At 35.7% G+C, this 20,703-nt stretch overlaps 1 protein-coding gene across 1 annotated transcript in view; it reads left to right on the top strand.

The window, feature by feature from the left end:
- Positions 1 to 4,188: 4,188 nt before the first annotated feature.
- SLC25A17 (solute carrier family 25 member 17) overlaps positions 4,189 to 20,703 on the top strand; it is a 22,944-nt gene continuing 6,429 nt past the window's right edge. The window contains exons 1-7 of the mRNA XM_015813590.2: positions 4,189 to 4,367; positions 8,588 to 8,648; positions 9,778 to 9,844; positions 10,665 to 10,816; positions 14,503 to 14,619; positions 19,917 to 20,062; positions 20,225 to 20,320. Of these exons, the coding sequence (XP_015669076.1) occupies positions 4,314 to 4,367; positions 8,588 to 8,648; positions 9,778 to 9,844; positions 10,665 to 10,816; positions 14,503 to 14,619; positions 19,917 to 20,062; positions 20,225 to 20,320 (693 nt within the window). The 5' untranslated portion in view covers positions 4,189 to 4,313. The remainder of the gene's footprint in view (positions 4,368 to 8,587; positions 8,649 to 9,777; positions 9,845 to 10,664; positions 10,817 to 14,502; positions 14,620 to 19,916; positions 20,063 to 20,224; positions 20,321 to 20,703) is intronic.

The raw sequence follows: 20,703 nt of genomic DNA, 5'->3' as shown, positions 1-20,703 counted from the left end.
ATGATAACTAGAGCAATAGCAACTAATTTACAGTGTTGATAAATGCTCAGATGTAATTTGGAGCTTGGTTACAGGGTAGGAATTTTTTATCCTTTTTCCTAATTAAATGAAAATAAAGTTATTTTTAATATATTGGAACAGTCTATATTAGTGGTGGCGAACCTATGGCACGCGTGCCAGAGGCGGCACTCGGAGCCCTTTCTGTGGGCACCCGTGCCATTGCCCCAGCCTCGCCTCCCCCCCCACGACGCCCTCACCAGCAGCCCCCCTGGAGGAGTCACCCCTGAGTGTGGCCCACATGGAGCAGTGCAACCAAGGACACGGCAGCCAGGCAGTGTAGACAAGACTCTGCCCTCATGCCCCATCGCGCACAGTTGATGGTGCGGGCAGAGGATGGAGCTGCCTGGCTGCCTGGGCGATCTGTGGTAGGCCCTGGAGGCGGTGAGTGGCCCTGTGGGTAGGCGGAGTGGGGGCGGGGCCAGTTTTTGGGCACTCAGTCACTAAAAGGTTCGCCATCACTGGTCTATATACTGCAAAAGTTAATTTTTTAACTTGCAAAAATGTATGGATGTTTTGTTTAGCTCACCTTAAGAAAAAGTACAGGTAGTCCTTGACTTTCAGCCACAATTAAGCCCAAAATTTCCATTGCTAAGCAAGACAGTTAAGTGAATCTTGCCCCATTTTATGACCTTCTTGCCATGTTTGTTAAGCAAATCACTACAGTTAAGTGAATAATGTGGTTGTTTAGTGAATCTGGCTTTCCCCCATTGACTTTGCTTGTCAGAAACTCAAGGTTGCAGATGTCAATTTCAGGACCCTGGGACACTGCAATCATTATAAATACAAGTCAGTTGCCAAGCATCCAAAGTCATTATGTTGGCTATGGAGATCCTATAATGGTCATAAGTGTGGGAATTGGTCATAAGTCACTTTTTTTCAGGGCCATTGTAACTTTAAATGGTCATTAAATGAATGGTTGTAAGTCAAGGACTACCTGTGTAAGAAATTGATGTAACCTGATGCCATTTACATTGTAGATCTTGCCTGCTACTGCTTGTGAAAATTCCACTGTTGCAGTCTTTGGCTTGTTAACTATATTATTTGAAGCAGGTAATACCTGAAAAACTGGTTTGAGGCTAAGGCAACCCAAAAACGTGTGTTAAGAGATTAACTGTTTTACAAAATCTATCCCGGATCTTACATTTGTACACAGATTGAGAAATATATTTAAGAACACAAACTAGTATATATAGTATATAAATCTTGTACAGCAAAAAAAAATAAAAAATCAAATTACTCTGTATTTTCCCAACAAGAAAACAACAATCAACGGGATCAGTTTTTGTGAATGATGGTATCTTATTTAGCAGTTACTAAAGTTATTTTAAAGAAAAAAGGAAAAACAAGCATTTCATAAATTATTAGTTATTAAAATGAATGAGCATATTGAGTGTGTACCTAGTATCGATAAACAGTCTGGCTATCTTGCTTGCCCCTATTATCAGTTCAGCATTTTTTCCTACCAATTGGTGTCACCCCATTTTATAAAAACAGAAAATAAACTCTATCTTTACAATGATAAATGGATCTGTTTGCTGTATACAGTTGAATTATGTTGATCCAGTTGGATCAAAAATGAAAACATCTTTGCTGAGCAACAGGCAGGTTTTAGAAGGGACTCTGTTTAGCCAGGAAATATTCTTCCTAGCCCAGACTTGATATTTTCACAGTCCTCGTTGATTCCAAATCAGATTTTTTTTGTTAATCCCAAGGGAGAGACTGGAATAAATGAAAGGGATCCTCAATACACAAAGGGTTGCTGCTTTTCTTTATTCTAACACAAGCTTTGAAAGTGAACAGTTTGTGATTATTTTCCCTGGAGCATCTCTCTGGAGCTGTCCCTGCATCTTCCACCTATTATGCCTCAAGGATAAGGCAAAGTTGTATTTTAGTTCCTGTACTTTTTAATTTGTATATTTACACAGTATTTCAAGTACTCTTGGTTTCTACATCGCCTCACTTACGTATTAAGTTGAGTGGTCCCAGGGCTTTTACATGCAGTCAATCATTTGAAGGGTGGTCTCTTCATCCTTGCAACTTGCAAAGCATTTATGGCCAACATCATTTCTCATCTCTGCAGTGTTCAAGTCTGTACTACAAAGTTTGATATTTAAGCTGTCTGGTCTAAGTTTATTAGAATAATACCAACATGTATTAAGAATATTGCTCTACATTTTGAAACAGGCTTGGTCTCTGCTTCATAGCCTTTTTAACCTTTAATTTTTGTTCCCCACCAAAAGGTTTCTTAGAGAAATTTTTAAGTCAACCTGGCTAAAAATAAATATTGGCAAGCTCCATTCCTAGGGTTTGCATTGAACAGCCTCTGCCCACTAGACTCTGAAAATGTCAGAAGTGTTCTTAAGCAGTGGGTATGGGATATAGATTTTAAATTATTTTAAGTGTGCGGTTTCACATTGGTCAAACTGGATAATTGTCTTTTGCCATTCTATTCTTTTCAGCAAAGCGCATGACCCTGTGGGGATGGTTCAGTAGTATCTGAGCCATATGCTTCCCCCCCCCATCTGTTCAGGAAATCCCAGATGATTTTCCTACTTCCTATCCTAAAGAATTTCCTTGGAAAAAATAGGATTTCTATTTGTTGTTTCTCCTGTTTCATCAGTATCCTTCCATAGCTTCTAGGATTGCTCAGTTTTATACTTCCATATACACCATCCTTTTTTTGTGTTGATTTTAGATTTTTTTTTATCCAGACTTTATTATTTTATAAATAACTCAATGCAGTTATTTATTTTATAAATAACTCAATCCCTAATACTCCTTCCTCCTCCCATTTTCCCTAAATTACAACCCTATGAGATGGAGTTGGGTCGAGAGAAAGTCTGACCCAAAATCACCCAGCTGGCTTTCATTACTATGGCAAAACTAGAATTTATAATCTTGTGGTTTCTAGCCTTGTTCCTTAACCAAGAATTCTATTAATATACATACATACATACATGTTTTATTTGTATTTGACCACTGAATTTATTGCTGTAATGATTGATTGAAGTTTCATAAATCATTGTCAGGATTAGCCATTTTATTGTGTGATATTTCAAATGAGCATATTGAGTCTCTGCCTAATTTTATTTGTTCTTGTGCAGTCGCACAATAGGCAAAATATGAAATTAGTGGTAACCATTATAGCAAAGGATGCTACCATAACTTACAGCAATGATTCTAAAATCTACACATTTGTGGAACATTTATTGAATCGTAAAAATAAATATTAAACCTACTAGATACGAACACAATATTTTTCATGAAAAATCCTCTATATTTAACAAAAAAAAATGAAGCTAAGAGTTGTTTTAAATATTTGCAAATATCTTCAATATCTGGCAAGTAATTTTGATTTTTGGACCTGAGAGAGTCTTGAGAAACCCCCAGGAATAAAGGACTACGCTTTAAGAAATATTGGCTTGAGGAATGCCTTTACCAGCACTTCATATTGCATTTGATATAAAGCTAGTACTACCGTTGAGTGACATTCCAAAGATATTCCCCTCCCAGATTATTTTCTTCGCAACAGGTTTGATTTTAAAGTAGCTTTTTCTTCGTTTTTGGCTTTAAATTCCACGTGAAGTATATCCATCCTTCTTGGGCACAATTTTGACCTATGCGCTGTTCTGTCCTCTGCTAATGGCCACTAATTGTCAGATGTGTACCTATCCCTCAAATAAAAAGGCCATGAGAGGAGAAAGCTCTTTATTTTGCTTTGCGCATCTGCCAAATCGACAGAACTCTCAAAAAAGCAAAGGTGATAGACCAGAGGTGTCCAAGCTTGGCAACTTTAAGACCTGTGGACTTCAACTCCCAGAATTCCCCAGCCAGCCATGCTGGCTGGGGAATTCTGGGAGTTGAAGTCCACAAGTCTTGAAGTTCTCAAGTTTGGACATCCCTGTGATAGACAAACAAAACTATGGCCAAACCGTCGCTAAGAGAACAACTTGAGGTCGTTGTACTTAAATTGCTGGGGAGGGAGGATGGGGGCGAGCGGGATAAGCAGGGCGCGAACTTCAGCAGCCCTCTTCCTCTCCGACATATTCCGCGATCCGTGTAAGGGCCGCCGTGTGATTGGCGGAGTGCAGGAAGCATCTGATAGCGACGTCACGTAGTACGGCAGCGGCCTGGCCAGGGGTGGTGCCGCCGGTACGTTGCTTCCCCCTCTAGCCTCTCCGTTTCTGTGCTCTCTTTCATGCAGCCGGGCAAGATCGCAGCAGTGGCAGTCGGGCCCTGCCAAAGGTGCAGCTATGGCCGGCGTCTTCTCCTACGAGAGCTTAGTCCATGCCATGGCTGGAGCTGTGGTGAGTAGGCTGCGGAGGGAGGGAGTGTGAGGAAGACCCGGAAGTGAGGTGACAGGGTTTTGCTAATTGAAGGAAGGCTGGATTGAAGGAAGGCATGGAGATGGAGGGGACCTCGGGCTTGTTCCCCCTGCCTTTGGTGCATTGGGCTAAAAAAATAAAAATAAACTGCCGTTAGCTTTCGAAACCGAGCGCTCATCCTAACTTTTGCCTTAGCGGGTGCCTGTTAGTTTGAACTGCCATCCTAAGTATTATTATTTACTTTTACGCTCCGTTTGCACAGGAGCTTGAAGTGTATAGGTTATCGATAAAACCATTGCTGCAGAAGAAAATATTACATTTTTTCCTCCTGAACGGTTTCATAAAAATTGAGTTCAGCTTTAAATAACCTGCAAACGTTAATTGCAGTCTTTAAAGGAAGACTGATACTTTCAAGATATACTTTGAGATACGTTTTCTGCCTTGAGTTTTTTGTGAAAATATTAAGGTAAACAAATAAAATATAACCTTGTTAATTGTACAATACATTGGATTAAATGACTACTTGCTTGTCTGTTTTCACCTAACTACAAATCTTTTTATCAATACCTAGGGTCCATAATTTTGTCAGGATATGCCAATGTTTGTTACTGAACCTGGAATTTAACTTGGTGGATGACTTAGCTTTCATTTTAGATGCCCACTTTAAATTTCTCTCATCTAGAAAATATTTCTGTTTCTAATTTCAATTTACAGTAATTGCTTCTCTTCAGATCCATTGATTATTATGTCTTATCAAATTGGTGCTATTTCTTCGCATTCATATAGGGTTTTTTTCAAGAATTCAAGTCTACAACCTGAATAGAAAAAGGTTCAGTATTCTGGGAATTTTTGTTGTTATTCTTTTTTTTAAAAAAGTTTAGGAACTTTGGTTTCTAAAATTTTGAAAAGCATCAAAATTATCCGGCTCAGCATTTTTATGTCTTGTTTTAGCCTAATAACTTCTATGGTTAGTTGTTTAGTACACGTCATCAACATGCCTGTTAAAAAGATATTTTGTAATATATATCATTGATACAACAATCAGAAACTGCAAACAGTTTGTAGATCAAATGGATTATAGTTATTTATGAATGTTTTAATATCTGGATCATTGTAATGAAACATAGTGTACAATCTAAGAATCAACATAGATGCTACCTCTCTTTATTATCAGAGATCCAGATTAAAAACATAATCAGGGATACAGTAGAAAGAATCAAGAAAAAATAATTATTTTATTAAGGAGCCCCTGCTCATCATATCTGTCAGAATGTCTGTCAGAATAAAATGTCTAATCTTAGTATTATATATACCAGTATAATCACACACACAAATGGATTCATAAAATTATACTTAACAAAAGGAAGCCAATTTTTGAAAAAGGTATTTTTCCACAAATCCATCCTGTTATAATCTCTTCTACTAGAGTAAGTTCAGAACTTTAAATAAAGCATTGCTGTCATTTTCATATGCTATTCACTATTATGAGTTCTTTTTGGTAAACGCTACATCCCAAAAAAGGGGAATATTTTTTCTTCCCTTTGTTACAAGGGATTTTTTGTTATACCAAAACGTAGTGATCCTTAAACAGAATTTATGAAACCTTATTTCTTACCTATGACCCTCTTTTTGCATATTCTGTTTTAGACAGATTTGAATTATATCTGTGAAAAGATAACATCATTAGTTAGCTGTATCTTTGCCTGCTCTCTCAGCTGGGCAAATTCTTTAGTTCCAGTTTTAGCCACCTCTTAACCAATCTTTAGGTACATTAAAATTAGCTGGCTTTGTTGCTGGCTTATGATTCAATATTTTCAGCCAAGTACTAATTCTGCCATACTGACCGCTGATGGAATTTAAGCATCTCATAATTTTTTGCTAAGAAGAGAAAAATTCCTTACCAGCTGTTGGGTGGCTGTTACTTGTCAGTGTTTTTACTTTTGAGTCTGAATTCCACACACCCCTTTCCTACACTGTCATTTACCCATTTTTGTCTGGCATTTCCTCCTCTTTCACTTGTAACTTTTAATTTCTCCTGCTGTCCCAAATAATTGCAACTGCCCATCTCCAAATACAGTATACACCCATATCTAAATATTGAAGACATCTTTCTCTTGGAGCACAGGTGTGGTCCAGCTACTCATGCTCTCTTAAAGGTGTGGGAGGGTGTTACTGGATAAAAGAAGGAAAGGAAGGGCTTTTATTGACTGTTGTAAGGCTCTATTTCCATACAGAGAAGTTAGATTATACAATTATACAAATAGATTGTCTTGAATTTAATATCTGTTTATATGTGAGGTAGTTGCTCAGTCTAGGAAAGCAAATTATTGCTCAGTTAAATAGTAGTTCAAGATTGATTTGCATGTGAAATATAAACAGTCTTTATTTACTCAGTCTATTATAACTTGTTCAGACCTGCATTGGTGGAACAGGAATGAGAATGCCCTAGAATTATTTCATGTGCTCATTGACTTCTAGCTCATGGATTTAAGATTATCGGATTGCTAAATAAGTTTCACATTTCTTACGTATCTGAATAATGTTGATAATCAAATAAGAAATTAGACCATATCTAGTTGCTTGTTTGGACATGTTATAAAGCGATGCTTAAAAGTTTGTGAATCCTTTTTTATTTTCAATATTTTGCATAACTATGACCTAATAGTTTTGAAATATTATCTAAAATGTGATCTGTTTGCCACACAATTCTAAAACTAAATAGAATTTGATTAAACAAATGAGTCAAAAACTATATACTTGTTCCATATATTAGGAATGCAATATATTGTTTGTATTAATTCCTCCTTTCCTTCTTTGATAAGTATAATAAAGATTAATGTTCAAACTATAGATAGAAAGCTACAGGGATAGATTGTGTATAATATACCAATATTGTGCTTCACCCAAAGATCTTATCAGAACTGTACTATGGCAAGTTGTAAATAAAATATAAATATTAAATTATTTCAGTGTGCCTGGAATATGCACAAAATCTATTTCAAGTGCATACAGTATCAAACTGAACTTTAATTTATTGTGAACCACATTTTTAAGGGGTGGTTGTATGCAGATTTTTTTAAAAATAAATATTTTCATTGCAACGGTCAGAACCACAAAGTTCTGTTTACGTTGAAAGTAAATTCATGTACAGGAAGTTTTTTCACTGCCATATTTCATAATGTTTGATGTAGCTTTCGGAAGGCAAGGAACTTAAAAATATATTCCCAAGTTGCCCAGTTTTGTATTGTTGCCTGTGCAATATGCCGCACCACTAATTAAGTCTGGTTACTTATCACTTTTGTAGCAATGTATTTTATTATATATGTTCTTATTTTAGATCCTATTTTAGTCATGGTTTTCCTGTTACATACATTGATGTATGTAACAGTTCTACTATTAAATATCTTAATAATAATAATAATAATAATAATAATAATAATAATAATATAAAGTTGGAAGGGACTTGGAGGTCATCTAGTCCAACACTCTGCTCAGGCAGGAAATGCTATACCATTTCAGACAAATGGCTGTCCAGTCTCTCCTTAAAAACTTCCAGTGTTGGAGCATTCACCGCTTCTGGAGGCAGGTTATTCCACTGATTAATTGTTCTAACTGTCAGGAAATTTCTCCTTAGTTCTAGGTTGCTTCTCTCTTTGGTTAGTTTCCATCCATTGCTTCTTGTCTTGCCTTCAGGTGATTTGGAGAATAGCTTGACTTCCTCTTCTTTCTGGCAACCCCTGAGATATTGGAACACTGCTATCATGTCACCCCTAGTCCTTCTCTTCATTAAACTAGACCAGGGGTAGGCAACTTTGGCTCTTTTATGACTCGTGGACTTCAACTCCCAGAATTCCTGAGCCAGCATGGCTCAGGAATTCTGGGAGTTGAAGTCCACGAGCCATAAAAGAGCCAAGGTTGCCTACCCCTGAACTAGACATATCCAATTCCAGCAACTGTTCCTTATATGTTTTAGCCTCCAGTCCCTTGATCATCTTTGTTACTCTTCTCTGTACTCTTTCTAGAGTCTCAACATCTTTTTTACATCGTGGTGACCAAAACTGGATGCAGTGTTCCAAGTGTGGCTTTACTTTATCTAATCAAATGGCTGTCATAAACTGATTTGATTTAATATAGGTCATTGTAGCTTTACAAAAAAACCCCACATGCTCTACATAGTTAATTTTTTGTGCTAAATGTTTTAGGGTAGTGTGACAGCAATGACTGTGTTTTTTCCTCTGGATACAGCTAGACTAAGACTTCAAGGTGAGCAACACATTTTTTTACATTTAGCCTTTGAGAATATTATATATAACTTACTAATTTGTTTTTGCATTTGTATCTTAAAATTTGTTCAGGGTAATAGCTGATCTTCATTTTGCTAACTGTTAGTACATTTTTGTATTTATTTAGTTCACTCCATTTTTATTTGTTTTTGTTCTTTTAAGTTTTGCTGATCATTGACCAAATAAATATTATTGAGTGATTGATCTGTTTTATCCAATAATTTCTGGAGAGATGCTAGGCTACTACCTATTGACTTATAAGTGTCAGCTGATGCATTCTGTGGCTGACCAGCACTTTTTATTGATTTCAAATTACAAAATAATTGGGATGCCAAAAACTATGGTTAGTATTTTCTTTCTAAGTACAACTTTCCCCTATTTTTTAAAGACATTGTGTACTCAGCAATAACCCAGTCAAAGATGTGTAATGATTTTGCAAAGTATATTGATAAGTACATCATGTCTCTGTTGTGATAGTCTACAGAAAATGGAACTTGCAAAATTTTTGCTACCTTGGAAACCTTTCAGATTCCTAACTAAGCTGATGAATCCCTTTAGTACGATATTGTTAGAGTCATTAGAGAAAAGAAGATATAATCTGGATGTTCTAAAAGGTTATTTATTATTCTTTATTCTCAATGCTGTAGAGATGGAAGAAGGTTATATTCACATGGCAAATGTACATTTTAGGAAAATACAGCAACCTCCGTTTGAGAAATGTAGAGGTGCTGGAGAAATCCTTTCAAAAAATTAATTTTATTCATCATTTAGGATTTGGTGGTTAAGTATAGAAGACAGATATTTAAAACTGAAAACCGGCAACCAATATAGTTATTCTTACAGCACATATAAAATAAAATACAAGGTCTATGCATTTCTTTTTTGTAATTTGTACAAATGCAAACTTTTTTTAACCCTATTTCTTAATTTGTGGTCAGTTGTAGACCTATCCATGAAGGACTATTCTGTTTTAGATTGAACCAGTAAACCTGAAGATTAAATAAACAATGCACTTTTACTTCTGCTCTACCTTCCCCATCACATTAGAAAATGTTCTCAAGGCAGTATTGAAATGATTAAATCATTAAAAAAAATTTCTTGTTTTCCAGTGGATGAAAAACGCAAATCAAAAACCACACACGCAGTTCTTTTGGAGATAATTAAAGAAGAAGGCATGTAAGTACCTAGTTTTGCTAGGAGAATTAGTTTTTTAAAACTTCTTCTGTGGAGGACAAATGTGTAAGTACTGATCTTCCTAAATTTCAATTAAGTAATTTGAATAGTTATAATTTTAAAAAGCCATTAGAAACTAAAGCATCTTTTAGAAAGCACAGAAAAAAACAACAAAAAAAGAATTGATGAACATATTTTTCTTTGTAATTAAAAATACTATTAAAAATTAAAAGGACAGGTTTAATTTTCTATACTAAGGGACTTGCTACAACATTGTTTCTTCTTCAAGAAAAGTTTCTAGGCAGGAATAACATTGGCTGAAATCTTGTTAGAATAAATTGACCTATATGTAGTTAAAACATCTGTCACATAAAATATTTATGATGCCTTTGGTATGAACAGAATATTGTTAATTATATAATTACAGTGTGTTAATTTTTAAAATGTGCCTCCATAAAATACTACTATCTCTGAAAGGAAATATTTGAGCAAGAAACAATGTGTTTGAATTGGTTATTTCTTGCCTTCAGACTGGAATTCTAATCCTTTTAATTTTTCCAGTAATATATCCTCCTGGGTTATGTTCATAGTTATGCAAAAATAAATATGTTCAGTAAAATTTAGTCCTGAGTATTGTGTTAAATATAGTTAACAGGTATTTAAATACGTTTTATTTTGTCACTGGTTTCTTGAACAGTTAACACAAAATCCTTCAGTTAGTAGATATATTTAATTGATTAGGTTTGGAATGGGGTGCAGATATGCTTTTAGCTATGATGATTGCATTATTTTCATTTTTTGCTTTTGTTATTTTGTTCCTTAGCATTGCACCATATCGAGGGTGGTTCCCTGTTATCTCCAGCCTTTGTTGTTCCAACTTCGTCTATTTCTATACATTTAATAGTTTAAAAACTCTTTGGGTCAAAGGTCATCATTCAACTACAGGAAAGGACTTGATTCTTGGTGTGGTTGCAGGTAATAAAATCCTATCCAAAATTTATTGAATTTGGGACATGGATTAATTTATCCATGAAGGCAATTTAAAATAATGAAATAAAGTGGTAAATGTATTTTTAACTTGAAAGGATTTGTCTCATGTACTCTTTTCTAGTTTTACTTGTCTTAGATTTTTCACTTTTTTAATGTTTTATTGATTTTTAAGAATTACAGTCTTTAGTGCTTAGTAAACAACGTGTTGTCTGAGTTCACATATTTAACTTCTTCAATATAAATCTGTTCAGTACTGCACAATCCAGTATTTTTTCCCTGATCCTTTCTTCCCCATATTTTTTCCATTTTCCTCTCATTACACAGTTACAATTCTTGCTACTATTGATGTATACAAAGTTAGATATAAACATCCTCATCATATTTTACTAATATTATACAAATAACAATAATATCAATTCAGAAATCAATATCCTGTTTTTCATGCTCTTGTTAAGATTTGATTTCCCATCAATATTTTAAATATCTTTGTCAGTTATGATTTTCTCAATATTATATTTATATAGCTAAAAGTTTTATTCATGCCAGCCGTCCTCTTATTTTCATATTTCCAATATTAAAAAAAGAAAAAAGAATGTTATTTTAATTCTAAATCATATATTTCATTATAAAAGTCTAATTATATCGAAGGGTCATCTGTTATTTTAATCATATTCAAACAAATATTTAAACATATAATGCCCCCTCTAATCAGTCAAATCTTCTGTTTTTTAAATCTAACTCTCGCTTTCTTTCTTTGCCAAATAGCTTTCCAAGCCAGGGCAATTAAGTCGCCCAGGAATTTTCTTTCTATTTTTATAAAAGTTGCTTGGCATAAGGAAGACAATTTAGGTAGGATATTTTTTGGGGGGAGGGGGAATTCCGCCAATTTATATTCCTTAAGCAATTCCCACTTTCTTTTCACTCAATTTCTCTTTTCATTTTTTGTCTCCCAAGTTGTGACATTTCCCTTGACAGCTCTATATTCCATTTTTTAAAATCTTCCTTATCATCAGGTATATTTTGCAGACCTAAGGGATAAAGGATCTTTTCCATTTTTGTTGTTATCCGTATTTTATTTGTATATGGTAGTTTATATTTTCCTTCTTTTATCTCTTTCATCTCTAAGTCCATTTCCTCTGCTTCATCTTCTGATTTCTGGTTTATTTGTTCATACTTTGTAGTTGTCTGGAATTTTCTAGTTGTCGATTTAATTTGGAGATTTGCTCATTTATATTATCTAAATTGTTTTTACTCTCATTATGGTTTCTTTTTGTGTCCTCTTTGTGTGCGACAATTGTTTGGTGAACAAACATAGAGTATATTTCCTTCTGAAACGTGTTTATTTTTTCTTGAGGCATCATCCTCTAGTATCACCAATCTTAATAAGAGTAGAATAAAATTTCATCTAGTTTTCTGGTCTTTATGTGTAGTCTTTATAATCTAATAGGTTCCAGAATATAGATCTAGTCCTAAAAGCAATATTTTGTAGTGATCTTTTGTCTCAGGTGTCTAAGAATTTTCTGTCAGGCAAGGTTGTAATCCACAATGTTTAAAGTGTTCAAAATGTTTGACCACCCTGAAGACTGCTCAAAAGTCTCTCTTAGCCAGATGTAGTCAAGTCAAATTTTTCTTTCTCTCCCAATAAATCTGTTCTCCATTAAGCTAGGAGTCACCAAGCAGTCAGGAAGCTAGTTGTTGTGCTATACTCAACTCCACCACTGGATGTCATTCAAAATCCATTTTCAACTCTTAAGACAAAGGATTGATTTCCTATATTTCACCTCAATGTTGTTGTTTTTTTCAAAGATAAAATCTTAACAATTATCTCAGTTCTCAAATTTATCAAAACTGTAGCTTTATGTTACTTCCACTTCAGTATTATGTATTTCTGTCCCCCATAAAAAAAATTAAAATGCCGCTGCCATTCACGTTTGGAGGTTTTTAGCTTCTTGGGAGTCTTCCCCAGGAAATTCAGTTGTAAAATAGTAAAGAAAGGATCAATATTCTCACCAGTTCCAAACATGCTGTTTACGATCTGCTAATTAGTGCTTTTCTTCTTTAGTTGTCAGCAGCTAATGGCTGGCCACAGGAATATAGCCAATCTTTCCCCTGCCAGTTTGGAGGGCTTACCTTGCATCGAACGGAAAGACCGCTGTCTCTCTGTGATCGACAAGGCACCCTTCCTTCTTCATCGCATCTTTGGGGCAACTTTAGGCCCTTTTAGGGCCCCCAGCAGGGAGAAATTGGGTGCAGAAGGCAGAGCCCTGCCTTCCTGCATCTGTGTTGCTGCGATGCAAAATCGGAAGTTCCCCTTAGATTTTTTCACTTTTGTATAACTGAATGTTTCTCTTCATTTCATTATCTTATTTTAGAACATGAGCATGTGCTTAGTTGATGTGTATACTCATATCTTTGGAAAGTCATCATTTGATATTAGCAATGGAATGTCATAATTTTTATGAAATATTTTAATATAGTGTGAGTGGTAAATAGAACTGTATATAACAAACTGAAAATGTATATTATGAATTTAACATCAGATGTTTTCCAAAGCAAAAATCAAAAGTTTTAAATATTTGACAAAGTTGGTATTTATCTGATATTCTATCATATTTATATAGCCACCATCACAAACATGATTCTAGGGAGTGTACAATGAAGCAAACAGTCAAAACCATCTATAGCAACAATTGAAAATAATTAAACACAAATATAAATAAGACAGAAGTAGAATGGATCAGCATCCTACACACAATGTAACAATCTCACAAGCTTACTATTTTCATGGGATTCTCTGCCTGCTGGAAGAACTCGTTTTTATTTCGTGAAGGCCAGTAGGATTGGCCTCACAAGTAGCAGGAATAATGTCACAGAGGGTGGATGCCATGGTAGAAAAGGTCTACCTCTGGGTTCCTGTCAAATGGAAATCTTTAGCAGAAATAACACACCCTTCCTGCCAGACCTGATGGGACAGGTAGATGTAGCTGGGGAGAAATAGTCCCTCAAAAAATCATCTTGAATTGAACCTGGAAATAAACCAGCAACCAATACAGCTCGCAGAGCAGAGATATAATGTGTGTCTTTCTATGGCTGCCAGCACTGCCACATATTTCTTGATCTGTATTATTTATTCTAACTTGTGTTATTCTCTGATGTTATGTGCCACTTAAGGTTATCTGAGATATGCCTTTTGAATCCTTAATTTTATTTAACAGTTTAGCACTTCTGATTTTCTCAGTGCATGATTTCATGATGAAGTTTCATGTGGGAAGATTGCATCAAGTTACGACAAATATTTTGAAATAATGTGTGCAACTGTTGTGAAAAACAAGCTTGCTTTTCTCGCCTAGCTCAATGAAATGTGTAATAATTGGTAAAGAACTAAAATAAAGCAAGCTCCATGGAAGTCTATGAACTGCAGAAACTTTTTGGATGAGAAGAGAAATGTTTTTAAGGAAAAAACCAAGTCCAGTTGCCCTTTTGGAAAAGCACCTTTGGGAGAAGCTCCCTTGACTTTTCATTTTAAATATTTTTTCCCTCTAGAATAAATTCAGCCTAGATTTTGTGAAGTATTTCAAATGGTACCTTTTCTGCTTTATACATTAAAGTTAAAATTTTGATTTTAATTATCTGAGGCCTCTTTTTACTGAATTTTGCTTCTGTTTCCTTAGGTATAGTGAATGTACTGTTGACTACTCCACTCTGGGTGGTAAACACCCGTCTTAAACTCCAGGGGGCAAAATTTAGAAATGAAGATATTATACCAACCAATTACAAAGGCATTGTAGGTAGGTTGTTGGGGGGGTTGCCCTCATCTATTGTAATGTATATAAATTATGCTTTTCAGCCATAAGCTACTTTCTTTTTCAAACTCAGAATATCAAGACATACCTCCACCACTCTTGAGGCAGCATTTTGGCATAGTTTTCCATGCTCATCAAACACCCAGTGCTTTTGATAGACTTGAAAAAGCTGCTATGCTCTCAATATCCTACAAATTGTGTGAAAAAAGAACTGATACAAAAATGCAATGTATTTCATGTTCTCCCATACATGAGCTACATTCTCCAGAAATTTCAGCTTCATTTTGATTTTATTAACATATATTGTGTTTCCCCGAAAATAAGATCCGGTCTTTTTTTTTTTTTGCCTCCAAAAGAGGCACCAGATCTTATTTTGGGGGGCGTGTAGGTCTTTTCCACACACCACTGGCACCAACAGCCCTGCCCCCACCAATAGCCCCACCCAGCCGGTCCACTTCTTCTGCAGCCGAAGGAGCAGCTTCATTCTGCAGCTGAGAATGGAGCTCCGGCCTGCATTTCGCAGTCAAAGGCCTTGCAGAGGCCTTGCAGAACCGAGCTATGGATTGTATCCATAGCTCAGTTCTCGGCTGCAGTGGCCTTCCGGAAAGGCCTCTGAGTGCAAAATGCAGTCCTGAGGGCACCCCAGAAGTGGGCCGGCGAGAAGAGACATGGCTGCAAGGTAAGCGGGTACATGGTACATGGGGCAGCTTCACACCCCCACCCCAGGTTGATTTTTAAATGTGTGCCTCGCCCCAAAACTATTTTCTATAGGGCTTATTTTCGGGGCAGATCTTACTTTCAGGGAAACATGGTAGTATACTATTGATGTACGGTACTTGCTTTTTATTCTAGCAACCATGGAATAGACTTGTTTACAGGTTGTTACAATCTGAAAAATGAGGTGGATTATTTAACCACTACTCTGCCTAGTCATTTTGTAAAAAACAAACTACCAGCTATCTTTAACTTTCAAGGTTATTTTTAAAAAGTGAATTAAGTAGTAACTCATATCAACTGTATGGAGAAGGAAATTCCAGATTAATTTCTTTTTTTTTATTTAATTTGAGAAAAATGTAAAATATAAACAAAATACTAAGGTACACTAAAAAAAACCAAAATCCTTAAACATGGAGCTGAGATTCCCTCCTAACTGAGATGCCTTTCTGGTAAGCAATTTCAGCTCTGCAGCAGGTGATAGCAGCTTGCAACCTTCCCTTCCAGTTTCCCCTTTGACTTTCTCAGGAAGCTGGCAGAGAAGATTGCAAATGACAATCACATGATTGTGGGGCAATTGGCAACTGGCTGTAGGTGTGAGCAGGTTGCCAAGAACCAAGATCAGAGTAGAGGGGGGACACAGTGTTTTACAACAATCAGGTGCTTTAAGGGCCCTAAAACTCCATTTCCAAGGCAGTTCTAATTTCAATGGTCATTAAGCAACTAGTTGTAAATGTCTATGGAGATTCTCAGTCATCCAGATCGTGGTTGTCCAAAGGTGCTTTTTCAAGAGGCTTAGATGAGAAGTAAAACATCTTCAAAAAAAACAATAAAGCCCAGTTGCCTCTTGAAAAAGCACCTTTGGGACAACCAATTGTAAGTTGAGGACTACCTGTAAAGATTTTCCCATAAATCTATAGGCAACCTTTGCTTAACCATAATAATAGGGACTGGAATTTCCCTCAGTACACATCAAATGTAATATCAAATATCAATAGCAATGGCAATCCTGACAGTCACCATCAAATCATTAAGGTTATTAAGTGAGGACCTTTCATGATTGCAATTTGCAACTCCCTGCCACTTCCCACAAGCAAAGTCAATGGGGAAGTTGGTTGGAAGTTGCAAGTATCTGGCAGTTCACAAGCAGATGGAAGGGTGGCTGAGTACTAGAAGTGAGAGGTTGGGTGCTGCAGTGAATGCATGTGGGCTGTGGAGGGGTTGCTACCGTGCCTTAACAGTAAGTCTGTGAGAGAGTAAGCTGTTTTCTACACATCAAAAGCAATTGCGGGCATGCTATGCAAGCAGTTTATAGTATATAGTAGCATTCTCTTGAAATCTCATCCTCTCCAATCTCTCGGTGGGGGTGAGTGGGAAGAGTCAGGCAAAGGAGAGATTGCCTACAGAAATTGCTTGCTTTTTTTCTTTGCCCCCATGCAGAGCAGACAGATTGGAAGGAAGGGATTTCAAGGGAGTAAACTGTTTGGGTAGCACGTCCACAGATCCCAGCATTATTTTTGATGTGCAAAAGAGCAAACAGCTTTCTGTGTTACAATCCCTTCCTCTTCAAACTCTACACTCTGGGGGGGAGGGTATAAAGGTTAAGCACAGGACACTGACTATAAAACTGAGAGTGGAAGTGGTCCCAAAGACATAAAAATTTCCAAGTTGTCAGAGGATGAAGATGTAGAAGCCTATTTTATCATATTTGAAAAAGTGGCTACCTCTTGCAAGTGGCCTGAGAGTGAGAGAGTCAGACTAGCCCCATGTTTAATGAGGAAAGCTTTGAGAGCTTACAGTAGTCTTCCAGCAAGAAAAGTAATGGATTACTCACATGTCAAAGAGATAATTTTATACAGGTACAATGTCACTCCCTTCGCTTATAAGCAGAGGTTTAGGAGTTACACCTACAACAAACATGAAGGGTTTCATGAATTGAGGGCAAGGTTGGAAGACTTAGGAAATAATTGAAACTAGATGAAAGAAGCAAAGCAAAGTGGTAGAGGAGGTAATTTTAGAGCAATTTCTATAAGTACTCCTACTAAATAGAGATTTTGGGTGCAAGAACACAATCCAGAATCAGATCAAAGGATTGTTACACAGATATGAAAAAAGATCAAAATATTTCAATAAAAAAGATTATTAAAAGGGGTGAGGTATGTGAGACGACAGGCTGACTACAAAATGGCCAAACACCTGTGCTGCTGATGTTCTGTTCCTTTAAGTCTTTTCCCTAGCCAGCATAGCAATTGTTGACTATAAAAGCTGAGCAGAGAGGCAGCTGGATGTGCTGGTATGTGTGTTTGTAAAGTAGCCTGAAACAGATAGAAGGAGATACTGTTCAATAGCAGTAGCATTCATAAATAGTTGGAGGAGCAGGAGGAGGAAATGTAGTAAAAGTGGGAAAGAGTAGAGTAGTGAGCAATGAGTACTAGCCTTTTCAAAGTAGCAATTTTCAAAGGATATATACTTTTACAACTGGAAGGAAATAATTTAAAGTCTTATTTACAGAATTCTTATTCTTGTTCCAGAAATTCCCCACATCTGCTGCTACTGTTGTATCTTTTGACATTTTTTTAGTCTGCCTAGAGAATTATTCTAATGAGGATTTCTCTCTTTAGTCTGGCTCTGGGAAAAATAGAAAGGAAATTGATTTGGATCATCTTTTCCAAATCAGAAAAGTAGCAAACATATCATATTTTCTTCCTCATTTGTGTAGGAGTAGCTACATAAGCAAACAATTTTGCATGCAGGGAAGGTTTTAATAAGAAATTCACATAAAGTTATGGAAGCCAGATCTTCAGATATGAAAAAGGGAATACACTGTTTTTAACTCTGTCTTTAACCCAAATTTGTATGTAGGTTGGAACTCATAAACACACTGCCTATTACTAAAAATAACAGATGGCTTTGTCCTTCCTTAAGCTGATGATACAATGTTTTCAGGAACCTCTGAAAATAGGCTATATATTAAAAATATGCAGCTTCAGCATTGTGCGGCTTCAACAATTCATCGGCTTAAGAAATAAGAACACTGTCTGCCATTTTTAGTAATAGATGGGCATTTCTACTAGGGGTTGTCTTTAAGTTGGATGTTCTTAACCTGGGGATCCCTATACAGGAAAAATAAGAAACATAACAGTTCTAAATAAAATCATTACTGTTAACCTAATTAAATTAATATTATAGCTTGCATAGCATCTTACAGAGTAGAATTTGTTCACAATTCATTGCTGAAAGGGATGGAGATTATCTAGTTTCTTGATCATTTGTTTTCCTTGTTTTCCTTTTTAGAACTATCCTCACTGTCTTATAGAAAGCAGAGGTCAAGTAAAAGCCATTCTCTTTGAATGGACTTAGTATTTTCAAAGGTCCAGCCAGAAAAGTATTTAACTGCTGAGAATCAGTCTTCCTGATGTGTGAATAATAAAGGCAGTGTCTGGTTTCCTCCAGTTGTGCCATTGAATAAAAACGATTACATTAAAAAAGCTTTAGGGACAAACAAAATGAATTATGCCTATTCAGGTATTTCAGCAGGGAATGAACTAAGCAGATGCTTTAGGGGCATTATTTATTACAAATATATTTTTCACATTCACGTGGCTTTCAGGAGAGCCTCTTTTAGTTGATTTATGAATTGCATGTAATATTGAAAAGGCTTTTTTGATTTCAAATGACATAGATAATAGTCCATTCTTCAAACTTTTTAAATTGTTCTTGTGAACATAAGAAATTGTTTTTGTCTCATCTGAAACTAAGGATTAGGATTAAATATTTTCAACAGAAACTTGTTACCCATCAATCACCGAATCTCTAAATTTTCCATTGCTTCTCCTTGGGATGATGGAAACAATATATGCTGAAGAGTAGAAGGAATTGAAATGAATGGTAAAATCAAGAAAAAGACCAGTATTTCTATTAGGCAATTGCTGGCTAAGATAATTAAAACTCTGGGGAGATTTAGGAGTAATTATACACACTTACATTTAATTTATGTTAAGACACACATGACATGGTATCAGAAGAATTACTTTGCAATCAGCTAATTAATCAATTAATGGTAGAAGCAAGTAAGTAAAAAAGTAATTTCTGCATGCCAAACTCTTTAAAGTTAATTTGAGAGGCAGAAAGGTTAGTCTGCCTCACCTAAATGCAACTTATTTGATCAGCCTTGCATTGCTGAAAGAAAAATCAAGACTGCTTGGACTAGTGTGGCATAGAAACATTATAAATAAATCTTTGAGTTATGTCACAATTACAGAAAAAAAATTGAATTGGTTCATAAGACAACTTTTGTGTGCTGTAATTTTGTCTGTCCACTTTTAAGAACCTCACTCTTCCTTCACCTTGATTTTGATCATTTAAGCTTACTAACAATTGTGCCTGATCAATACTGAGCAATAGAGTAAAATCTGCTACAATGAGTCCATACAAAATTAATTCTTTGAATTCTGATCTAAATTGCAAAGTTGAACTTTATGAATAATGCTAAACTGCCAGACTGATCAAATGTATAATTCTGCATCCTCTGTAAGTTTCTTATTTCCCTTATTTATTTTTCTAATCAGATGCCTTTCATCAGATAATACGAGAGGAAGGAATCTTGGCTTTGTGGAATGGTACTTTCCCCTCACTGCTGTTAGTATTTAACCCTGCCATACAATTCATGTTTTATGAAGGGCTTAAAAGGAAAATTTTAAAAAGACAACTGCAGGTGAGATTCCAAGGCTTACAAGAAAGATGATGTTTAACTTTGATCTCAGAAACTGTTCCATTCAACTAAATTGTTACCATTTTGGTTTAGGGTTAGGCTAGATTTGAAGGTTCTTAATTTTGTTTTCACATCCAGATACTAATTTTTTTCATGTTGTTTTAGCTGTCTTCACTGGACGCCTTTGCTATTGGAGCAATAGCCAAAGCAATTGCCACTACCCTCACTTACCCTATGCAGACAGTGCAGTCAATTTTACGGGTATGTATGAGTAATGCCAAATCACTTTCATTCACACCCTAACTTGTAAACCTTTGTTCCATTTAATAGGTTTTAATTTGTTATTAAACAAGCATAACTTTTAACTGAAGCTAACAAAGCTCTTAAACAGCTATTTCTCAGACTTTCACAATTAGAATGTTGTGAATTAATAGTAGCATATTTATTTATTTATTTATTTTTTAAACTTCTATGCCGCCCTTCTCCCCAGAGGGACTCAGGGCGGCTCACAGCATGTTAAAAAACAACACAAAAAAAAAAACATTTCCCCTATAAAACCAATTAAAAAGCAAATATATTAATGGCTGTGTCATATTTAAAATCTTTAAAAAATTTTAAAAATTATTCCCTATTTAAAATTCACC

Source organism: Protobothrops mucrosquamatus, unplaced genomic scaffold (genome assembly GCF_001527695.2).
Source record: "Protobothrops mucrosquamatus isolate PMUCROS unplaced genomic scaffold, P.Mucros_1.0 scaffold173, whole genome shotgun sequence".
Lineage (NCBI taxonomy): Eukaryota > Metazoa > Chordata > Lepidosauria > Squamata > Viperidae > Protobothrops > Protobothrops mucrosquamatus.
The sequence above is the reverse complement of the archived record's forward strand: the minus strand, read 5'-3'. Positions and strand labels throughout refer to the sequence as shown.